The sequence below is a fragment of the Macadamia integrifolia genome, unplaced genomic scaffold, assembly GCF_013358625.1.
Source record: "Macadamia integrifolia cultivar HAES 741 unplaced genomic scaffold, SCU_Mint_v3 scaffold_30A, whole genome shotgun sequence".
NCBI lineage: Eukaryota > Viridiplantae > Streptophyta > Magnoliopsida > Proteales > Proteaceae > Macadamia > Macadamia integrifolia.
In genome coordinates, this window is record NW_024870663.1 from 273,297 (window position 1) to 284,797 (window position 11,501).

At 38.3% G+C, this 11,501-nt stretch overlaps 1 protein-coding gene across 1 annotated transcript; it reads right to left on the bottom strand.

Annotated features, from left to right (window-relative positions):
* Window positions 1-5,392: 5,392 nt before the first annotated feature.
* On the bottom strand, window positions 5,393-11,131 carry LOC122071599 (30S ribosomal protein S20, chloroplastic). The gene is made up of 3 exons (XM_042635985.1): window positions 10,899-11,131; window positions 10,556-10,722; window positions 5,393-5,757 (listed from the first exon to the last, which is right to left on the bottom strand). The coding sequence occupies exons 1-3, from the start codon at window positions 11,059-11,061 to the stop codon at window positions 5,527-5,529; spliced, it is 561 nt and encodes a 186-aa protein (XP_042491919.1). The 5' UTR covers window positions 11,062-11,131; the 3' UTR covers window positions 5,393-5,526.
* Window positions 11,132-11,501: the final 370 nt, after the last annotated feature.

Sequence of the window (11,501 nt, forward strand, 5' to 3'; positions counted from 1 at the left end):
GATTTAAAGAGATAAACTTAGCAGCTATTTTGGTGGTTAAAGACTCTTATTTAGACAAAGCACACCACCATCGATCCTCAGACTGAGAAATAAGAATCCTGACAACCTCACAAACCATAGAGGATGATAGACAAAAAGATAATAGTCCTAAATTCCTGTTGTTCTCAATAATAAAATCACTAACCATATCTAAGGGCACGCCCATTAACTCCAAAAGGGACACTGAACAAAGATAAAGTAGGAACCCAAGAGTCAGACAAAAAAAAATGTTTTTCTATCATTGCCAATTTTTAGATAAATCATTTTTTTATAGAATAGGGAGAATATCAGTAATGCTATTCTATATCCAAGAGCCTCTCTTTGACAGATTTTTCTTATAAAAAATAGGTTTATTATAGAAAAATTTGCCCTTAGAATATAAGCGCACCCATAAAGTATGTTCCTCATTAATCAATCTCCACCCAACTTAATCAACAATGCCTTATTTTGGATAGCTGAATTTTACAAGCGAACCCACCTACATTTTTTGTGTGGAGAAAACCATATTCTATGAGATGGAAATGAAGTTTCCTCAAGTCACCTTTATCTCCATTTCAGAATCTAAAAGTAATATAATCAAGGGTGTGGCAAATTTTTATAAGGAAGGCAAAGCATTTGATGAAATGAAAATGAAGTTTCCTCAAGTCTCCTTTATCTCCATTCTAGAATCTAAAACTAAATAATCAAGGCTACAAAAAATATTTACAGGAAAGAAAAAACATGACATCAAATAGGTTGGTATTAATGCCAAAACAGATCGGGTCAAAACCTTAGATTGGCCTTCCGAATACATAGGTTTTTTTCCACCCTTTTCACAATATTTTTAGGATTTGTAACTCGAGCTCTATGATGAAAGAGATTGGTTCCCAAATAGATAGCATCCCTAGATATCTCCTTAATTCCAAGAATGGATCTTAAACACCTCCTTTCATTCAGAGAAACACTTCTATTAAAGAATAAACCGTTCGTATCAACAATAATATATTGGCCGAATAGAAATGAGAAAAGATCCAACACCAACTTAATAGTTAAAAGATTTTCAATAGTTGCACTAGAAAAAAAAAAAAAAAAAAAATGCCATTTGCAAAAGGAAAATGAAACACCACATGAGCATTACAAGCAACCTTAAGACCACGGAACATCCCCAACTCCCTATATGCTAAGAACCGAGAAGACCTCCGTTATGGTAATAAAGATATAGGGGCTCAGGAGACACCCTTGTCGAATACTCCAAGAGGGCTTAATATCTTCAAAGGAACTACCTTCAAACTTAATGGAGTTTGACAAAGATGATATGGGATATCCAACAAGATCACACCACGTTTCCCCAAACCCAAAAAACTAAAAATAGCTGTGATGAATCCCCATTCTAATCTATCGTAGGCTTTGGCCGTGTCTAACTTAATAGCAACAAACCCAGACTTACCTTTTTTATGTCTATGATAATAAAAAATTTCTTGAACTCTGATAATGTCATCCGAGATTTTCCTCCTAGGTATGAAGGCACCTTGGTAGGGTGAAATGTAAGAGTATAATAACCCCTTCAATCTATTAGCTAAGATCTTGACCGTTATCTTATAAGACACATTCTAAAAACTGATGGCCAGAATTCATCAACATTCACTACATATTCCTTTTTAGAAATGAGATAAATCAAAGTGTGACTAACACCAAAGGGAAGAAAATTATTTTGAAAAAATTGAGAAACAAATTGAAAAAATATCACTACCAACTAAATCCCAAAACTTCTGAAAGACAAACTTCAAACCCATCAATACGACAATACCTATAATTTTAAATGGCCCCACGGAGAAAAAAAAACACTTCTAATTTCTTCCACCCAAAGGGGTTACACATAATGTTTTGAGATGTCTCAGACGACACCACGTTGAAAAATACGCACTCAATGAAAGAAGGGTCAAGAGGATTTGAAGTAGTGTAAGTACCCCTAAGATAATGCGTAAATTCCTTAGCAATGGTCCTTTTGTCATCCATCCAAATGCCATCATCATTAATCAGGAATTCAATACAGTGCTTTTTAGGGTTCCACTAGTTGGGAAAGAATTAATTTAGGGAGATTTTCCACTGCGAGTGGAAGTACTCCCGTCATGGAGTGATCCCTGGACGACTCATAAAGCAACCACTGTGGAGTTATTTGCAACTATTACAGACTGTTTTATGCTTTCAATCTTGTATCGGTTGGTGATAGTCGTGAAGGATGCAGCCACTGCTTTGAGACTTAAAAGGGTTTGGTCTCCCTTCTACTCACCTGTTTGATTAACTCAGTTACTTATTAATTGAATTACACCTAAAATTTAAGCTCTTTATTTGGAGACTAGCACATGGAGGGATTCCTACTAAAGATATATTAGAAAAATGGGCGGATGTTAACCCAACTTGTGGTTTGTGCCACAACCATCATGAATCTTATGGCATATACCTTTCTCTCCTGCGAGTTCATCAAGAGGCTTTGGGCAGCAAGTCCACTAGGACTATTAACGGAACAATTAACTAGTTCGTCTTTTAACTCCCTTATTATCTATTTCTTTAATTCTGATACTATATTGCTATTGATTAATACCTTTATTATAACTTGCTATTTATTACATATGGACACATAGGAATCAGGTCACATTTTCACAGGTTAAACCCAATCCATACTCTATTCTATATCATGTGAAGTATTAGGTTTTCCCAATCCCCCCATTCTATTAGCCCACAGGTGACTGCTATCTGCACCCTTTAATGGACTGAGTATTCTAGTCTTGAATTTAACTGTTCTAATATGTACAGGTGTTACTGACCCCATTGACAATATATCTGGATTGGCTGCTAGTATTAACAATCAAAGACATTGTGTCACACTATATACTGATTATATGATGACGGGGAAAAATGTTAAAAGTCACAAGGAGGAGGCTTCTCTATGGGATGAAGCCAGCAAGTGCCAATGGATGGGAAGTGAAGGAGATATGGAGTCATCCTGAGGAGTTGAAAACATTACTTTCTGACAATAGTATCAAATCGTGGCCTTGGAGCACCATACCCCTTTTTTTATGTTTATAATCTTTTGTTGAAACCTCACTTTTGTCTCAGGCCTACAAGCAAATTGGTACTTTTGTTACGTGATCTAGCCACCATGGTTATGAACAAATAGCTACATATTAGGAACTCTAACCCTACCATTGATAATTTAAGTTATTTCAATAGATAAATTTTTTTGTCTATTATTAAAAAAGAAAAAAAAAAAACCTCAGTTACTTGTTTTGAAGAGAAAGTAGAGGGAGATTTTTTTTATGAAACTAAAGCGAGAGTATTGAAGAGGTCATGGAGGATGTACCTGCACAATTTTTTAAAAGGTATCTTATTGGAAGGGCTGATTGGCCCCTACTTCTAAGCCACGAGTTTTCCCCTTAACTCATTGACGTGAGATTATTTTGCCAGTCTGCTTTGAAAGTGTTGGTCCCGGAGGCTAATTATAGGCCTCTAATTATAGGCCTCAAGTTTCTCCCTTTACACACTGATGTGGGATTATTTAACCTCCCCTCTTTTTGTCTGCAACAAAGGCCTCACCCTCACCAATGTAGGATTATTTAGCTCCCCCTCCTTTTATCGCAAGCTGGCAAAGAGACCCTTTTGAAAGCCAAGGCTCTCGACATGACCACTCATGCATCAGCTCATTTTGAGCTCCCTGACTCACCATAACAAGCTTCGGTCTGCTGCAACTAATTTCTATTGGGAAGAGAAATGAAAGTAGAAAGAAGATTCAAGATACACTGGATTTCCTGGCGCCGCTATGCCATACTAAGTCTGCCAGAGGGTTAGGTTTTAGAGATCCTAGACTCATAATCAGGCTATGTTAGCGTAGGTTGCTTGGCGCCCCTTCCGGGATCCTACCTTTACTTGGGCAAAATTTTATAGTCTACCTATTACCCCACCACTGATTTTCTTCATGCTCCAGTTGGGTCGAATCAAATCCCATTATCTATAAACCCCAGGGCTGATTCTCTGAAGTGGGGTGCTTCAACATCAGGTTTATTCAATGTCAAGACAGCTTATCATCTTCTGTATAACTTGCAGGATGTGCAAGATGTTGAAGATATTCTTCTTCCCGAATCCAGCATACTTTTTGGCCATCTCCCATATGGAGAAAAAAAAATCTGGTCCTTCCCTACCCTGCCAAAGATTGCGGCAGATGCGCATCCCGATCAATTCCATTTGCACAAGGTGTGGAACACAGGAAAGTATTTTGATCATATCCTGCTTGGTTGCAGCTATAAAAGAGCGATTCGGTTTGGTAGCCCCCCTTCTGACACCTTGCCACCCAATGTTGAACCATCAATTCAGTAATGGATACTTGGCCTAGAAAGGTTGAATCATCTTGGTGAGCAGAAGAGACGCCGGTTACTCACTCTATGCAGCTTCATTCTGTGGGGTATATGGTTGGCAAGAAATGAATTTATCTTTAGTAGAATGTGTCGTGATCCCTCGGAAATCTCTCTTCAAGCCCAAGCTGCAGCCAATGAGTTCCTTGCTGCCCGTGGCCTCTTTCAATGTCATATCTCCAACAGATCACATTCTGCTTCTAACCTCCACAGGTGGTCTCCTCCCCATCCAAGGATATCAATAGAGGATGGATTGGTTTCATAATTCGTGATCATTTGGGAAATCAAGTCACTGCAGTGTCTGAACCAATGGTATTTGGTAATATTTTGATAGGCGAGGCTCTTGGTGTCCGGAGTGGGATGTTGCAAGCTATAGGAGACTAGTCGCATTGTCAATATTCTGGTCGAAACCGATAACAAAGACATCCAAGCCTACATCAGCGGTTCGAAGATTGAAGTTCCCCCTGCCATTTCCCCCCATAGTGAATGATATCAAACACCCATCTTCAAATTTTGTGAACTGTTCTTCTGTTCATGTTTTCAGGAACAGCAATATGCTAGCTGATTCACTGGCTCAGATGGCCCTATCCCATACGCTTAGGATAGTTTAGCCTGTCTCCACTCCGTGGATTCAGGATCTTTGTATGACTGAATTCACATGCTCTGCGTGTCTCAATGAATAGTCCGTTTAGTACCCAAAAGCAAAAAAAAGGGAAAGAGTAGGGAAGATATTTCATTTTATAGCAACAAGGTGCTTTCAAAGAGAGATGATCTCCACTTCATAATAGATGTGGAGTGCAACTGCCATCGTTAGCCACATAATGACCTTGCTCAATGGTTTTCCTTCAAAATGCGACGATTAATGTTGCATGTCTTCTACCTATTTTGAAAAAATAAAGGAAAACTGCATGAGGATAGGTTGTTTAAAAATGATTGTCGGCCACAGCAATTCAGGCGAACGAGCTATATGCAGTTCAAATGGAAGTCAAGTGAATTATGGCAAAGAATTAAGATCTGAGACAAAAGGATGTATATAGCAAGTAAATGGAGGTAACATACAGGCAATTTCCACAAAACTAGTGACATCTCTTACTGTACTTCCTCAGGCAGTTTCAGCAGGAGCAGAAGTATACCAGCCATGGTGTATCTCTACGGCCTTCTTTCTTCTAGCAAGTCGAGACTTCCTTTGGGCTCCTGTGTTCCTGTGAAGACTTCCAGCCCTCACTGCCTTGTCAATGGATGAGTAGGCCTCAGCTATCAGTTTCTCAACTGGAAGAATTTCCTCAAACTGTGCATCACTCTTCTTCTTGAGCACATCTAGTGCCTCAAACACCTGAAACATTTACTCTGAATCATACATTGCAATCCAAGCACTGCATTTATTCTGATTATATCAATTGCATCATAAGCTGGTTGTGTCAGATAGATATCTCATAATACTGTGCAGCCAAAACAGTTTTGCAGGATGTGTGTAAAAAATCTAGTCATTCATGAATGATGAAGTAATAAACATATGCACAACATTTATACAAATAATATTTGAAGCTCAGCCAAAATTCTCAGTTCAACAGCAATAACAACAAAAACAGCTAAGCCTTGTCCCAACAAAGCTAAAACTCTCAGTTCAATAATGCTTTATACATTAAAAAAAAAAAAAAAAAAAAAGAAAACCACCATGCCTTCAAATATTCATATAGAACACAGGAAATAATCAATGGCAATTGCAGTTTCAATGAAACATCCTCATTTTATCACCTAGGTCCTTAAATATCAATTGACTCCTTTCTTATTTCTAGGCAACACTAATGATTTGAACTAGGAAGGATGAAGAAATTTGTGACTTAGAAAGGATAATGCTATGATAAAAGAGAAGTCTGAAAATTTGGTAAAAGATACCATGTTGTCAAGCTGCCAAAGCAACCCAAGGTGCTTCATGGGTGCCTAAGCGCTTAGGCAACAAGGTGCCGGCTAGGCATTGCCTAGGCAATTAAGGTGTCAAAGTTTCAATCGAAAAAAAAAAAAAAAAGGTGTCAAAGTATTAATTTTCACTTCTCTTATTTTGTAACATTATTTAGTATGCTATATATACCTTATATCATAAGAAATTAATATTAAACATCAAGTTATTAAAAATCAACATTAAGCCACATCAAGTCATAAAAAATTAACATAAGTTGCATCAAGTCATCAAAAATCAACATATAAATGTTCTTATTCGCTAATAAGTTTGACTGGTCAAATGATTTTATTTTTACATGAGACTTTTTATCTTAGGTAAAACACAAAACCAACTTTCTAACAAATCCAAAGAGTACTTAAATATAAGTTGTCATGACAAAGTTATGTACCGGTCAAACTAATTTAAAGTGCGTGAATGCCGTTAAATCGGTTGAATTAAAATAATTTTATGGAAATCAAAACAAAAAATTATTTTACCGCACTTTTGATTTTAAATATGTTTTACCATGATTAGAATTATGAAATTGTCAGAATTGAGGGAAAAAAAAAAACTCAACATTTGAAAGTTGAAAATCGCCTTTACAACCGAAAATCTTGTTTTGTTCTTGGACTGGAGGGTTGACTTTTATGACTTTGATTTTGAAACTATTTTTACCGGATTCAAATAGGGGGAGACAATTGCCTAGACCCAGACAAACTGCCTTGACACCTAGGTGGGGCCTAGGTAATGCCTTGACAACTATGAAAGACAGTGAATTTGCAATTTCCCAAATTTGACAAATGACAAGTTTCCACAAACAAGCAAGGCAAAGAAGGAAAGGAACCCTTCTTTTGATGTAGAAATGGTGTAATTCCGGGGTTTGAAAACCTCGATTGGGATTTGGTTCGGTAAATCTATGGAGATACATTCCATAGAATCGTGATTCTCCTTTTTTAAAACTGTTTGGTTCCATTTGAAGGTGATCCATTTACGAACCAAGTGAATTCATAGATTCACATTTTCTTCATAAAAATAAGTCTCCATATAGTTAACCTATATACATGATCTCTACATAGAATCATGTTTCTATGACCCTCAAATAAATAGTGTGATTCAATATGGAATCACAATTATTGGTGCAAGGTTATCAACTCCATTTTCCCCGTTGCTCGAAGCAGACAAACCATCGTCCCTATGAGGAAGAACCTGTAGGTATGGAATCTCTCTCACGCTTGCTCTATCCCTCTCTACTATTGATTTTACACTCTCGCTCACATGCTCGTTGTCTCTGTTTTTTGTAGGGTTACTGCGAGCCTTGGTAAGTGTCAAAACTACAACCTAAAATTTGGCCCTAGAACTGGTTAGGTCTAGGGTTTCAGTTTGAGAGAAGGTGAGAACTTAGGATTTATGGGTTAAAGGAAGACACGAATCTAGGGGTTTGATTCATAGGAATAAAAAAAGTACCTAGGGGTTTGATTTATGGACAGAAAATCCTACTTGGGGGTTTGATTCATAGGAAGAAAACATGAACTTAGGGTTTTGATTCATATGAAGAAAACATGAGCTTAGGATTTGATTCACAGGAAAAAACACGAGCTACGGGTTTGATTAGCATTGCAATTTCTAACAGCATGTCCTTTTTTAATTATTTATTTATTTTTTAATTGTTACAGCCCCGACCCCATTAACCTTGGCACAATATTGTCCTATTTGGTTCATAGGCCTCAAGGCTTTAAAATGCATTGTGCCATATTAAGGAGGTTAGAGGTTATCAACTAACCCAGTAATCTCCCCATAGGCAAGGTGGGACTTAAGTTTGCACACCATCACTGATCTCCTAAACACCTTAGTATTTGTCGTATTCTTGGTGGAGACACCTCACCGATCTCCTAGGCGGATCTGTCCACCCTTTTGGCACAACGTCCCCGCTGTGGCCCCACACACTATCGGGGTTTGCTCTAATACCATTTGTAACACCCCCACCCCATTAACCTTGGCACAATATTTTTCTCTTTTGCACATAGGCCTTAAGGCTTTAAAAAGCGTTGTACCATGTTAAGGAGACTAGAGATTATCAATTAGCCTAGTAATCTCCCCCTAGACGATGTGGGACTAAAGTTTGCACATCCTCATTGATCTCCCAAACACCCTCGTACGTGCCATATTCTTGGTGGGAACATCTCATCGATCTCCCGCGCGGGTCTAGTACTTGCCGTATTCTTGGGTATCACATGAACTCTTTAATGTTGGCTGAACAACCAGTATTAGATATTTTCTGATTCTATATATGTTTTCAGTATCGGCTTTATGTGCTCAACTGAATTGAGTTTAAAACACCTACTCTTCAGTGGAACTAAATACGAAGAAGTTTTTGAGATTTCATATAACCTGATAGTCTAACACTCTAACCTGCTTCCCACCATCTGGATTGCCATCAGGGACCCAGTTTCTCTGATCTCTTAAATAGCAATTGAGCAATTAAACTTTCTGTGTCATGGATTCTATAATATACAAATTACAAGTTTCAGTGATGTTCTTGGAACCAAAGGGAGTTAAGCCAGACAATTTAACATACAATGAACCCAGTCCCATCAAGGCTTGGGTTCAGTCCAACGACTCTAGTGCCACCGCATCAAAAACAACTCTTAACCCACAACCAATATCCATCCGCCTTCCCTTTTCCCCAGTATCCTGCCTATCCCTGCAGGAAAAAAGATGCACCTCTAGATCAGTCCCTGCATTATACCTCTTCACTTACTTCGAACCTATCCAATAACAGCCCAAAACACCTTTATATCTGACCAATGATACACACCCAAACACCCACAAAAATCAAATGGAGATGAGCTGTTAAGGTAGAAAACCAGTCTATAGGTTAAACCTGATTTTTTTTCCCCTTTTTCCCTTTTACGATGGCTAAACCTGATCAAGTTAACCCAATTAGATAAATATATTTATCATAATCGTTCTCATTCTGTAATAGCCACTAGAAAGGCCAGATGGATGAGGAATTTCATAGCATATCCAACACCGACAACAGACATCCGTCACGGCTTCTTAGCTCTCTATGAAGACATAATTTGGCCCTTGCCTTTGGGGGTGGCGGGTGGCAGGTAGCGGGTGGCCGGTGGGGGCGGGGGAACGGAGGATGATACTAGATAAGTTCCATTTGGCATACCCTGTTGGCAGGAATATGGACACATTTGGGAAGAACAATACGGCAGAATTTCAAATATATCAGTAAACCTTATTCCTAAAGAGATTCACATCTTCATCTATAGCTTGATTTGATAAGCCTCTATATTGGATGTATCCTGAGTTTTATCCATCAAGTCCATTAGACAGGGTGATTTTCTAGACAAATCCAAGTTCACTTAAGCACCCAATCAAGCTAAATTTCGACAGATACTTTTGGGCAATCCCAGGATCTCAGCCCTGCAGCTACTGGCTCTCTAATTGATAGGGAGGGGAATATCATTTTCATCTATTACGGATGTTTGGTACTAACTCTAATGGTGCAGAGCTCCTTTTCTTTTTCAGGGTACTCACCTGGACTGTGCTTAGAAACACCCCCTCCAATTTTTTGGTTTAGACTTACTCCATTTCTATGGATATTTAGGACTTTGAGATTTAAGGGGATTCAGCTAATGTTATTGGTTCGTGTCCGGCCCCGTTTCCTTTCTTGCAGAGGCTCATGTAGTCTTGCTTTCATCTCATGACGAAGGAGAGAACCTACAACGTATTTCCTGCTAGATGAGCTTGACAAGGGCATTGTGAGGAGAAATGCTATATACTGGAACTACCAAATAGATACGGTGTTTGAGCTTCTTATACTTCCGCTTATGACTTCTGCCTTAATAACGACATCCAAAAAATAAAATAAAATAAATGGAATTCAGAAACAGTAAAAAATTGGAAATAAGTACATTTTCATTAATAAAAAAAAAAAAATCAGTTTCTATGTTCATCATAAGCAGTTTAATTAGGATTTAGGTGTTAGCAGGGGAGAAAGAGAGAAACAAACTGGTAAAAAAGGAGGAACAATAATGGGATTGATGCACTTACTAGTATATAGTTCCCTTCAGACTATATGCACATTAACTCTTGGAAACAAAACAAACTGCAATCTACGACAAGAATTTTTCAAAAGGAGAGAAAACATTCTAAAAAAGTTAAGAAAGGGGGTGGGTACCTTCTTCATCCGGGTTCTAAATTCTGATTTCCGAGCTTTGTGATAGATGCGCCTCTTCTCAGACTGGCGAGCTCTCTTCTGGGCAGAATCAGCTTTTTTCTTTGGAGCCACTTCGCAAACAACAGAGTAGCGGGCAGGTCTATCGACATTCCTCGTTGATAAACTCCCTAAAAATGAGAAACCCACAATACAAGATTTTGGTTTTACAAAATATAAGAGTATAGAGTTCGTGATTCTTCGATTGAGATGACAAAGAGGAAGAGAGAACTATAAACAAATGAATGCAACAATGAAGCACTTCAGGAGCGAAGAAGCAAGTGATTAGAAAGATGGTGGTTGTTACCTCTAGTGAAGAAGGCATTGTCTGATAGGTTTGTTGAGAAACTGAGAGACCGAAAAGTGGTTTGGTTCATCCGAGTAATTGCTGAGTTCCTCAACGATAAGGTTCTAGACTTGCAAGGAAAAGCCAAGCAAGAAGACAGGCAGTGAGCAGTGGCCATGGCCATGTCTCTCTCTGGTCTTACCTTCGTCCGTCCGTTGTAGCTTTATCCTTTGGGTCCTTGCCTTTTTTTTTCACCCCTTATCCTAGCGAGACTACTTTCTTTTTTTATTTCGGAAAGTGAACATTGCGAGTTGCGAGTCTACTCACTCGTTCAACAACGGTTTGAGGAATCGGATCGGTATGGCCCCTGTCTGTTCTCACTCGTTGGATTGGTATGTATAAGAGGTAATAAGGTAGTCATCAAGGTACGTCCAGCGTTTTGAAAATTACAAATCAACCCAACACAATCAATACCGTGAGTGAGGTGTTAGTTTTTAAATGGAAATGATTATTTTATTTTTATGATATCTTAACATAAAATATCCTAAATCTAAAGACTCTTTTCCCTTATTACATCTTCAATTCTAAATCCATTTAGGTCCTATTTGTGGGCCCTCATTTTAA

Coding starts and splice junctions, on each gene's coding strand:
- LOC122071599 (XM_042635985.1), bottom strand. CDS start 11,061: ATGGCCATGGCCACTGCTCACTGCCTGTCTTCTTGCTTGGCTTTTCCT. Junction 10,723..10,898: donor CAATGCCTTCTTCACTAGAG/GTAACAACCACC, acceptor TCTCATTTTTAG/GGAGTTTATCAACGAGGAAT. Junction 5,758..10,555: donor TTAGAACCCGGATGAAGAAG/GTACCCACCCCC, acceptor TAAATGTTTCAG/GTGTTTGAGGCACTAGATGT.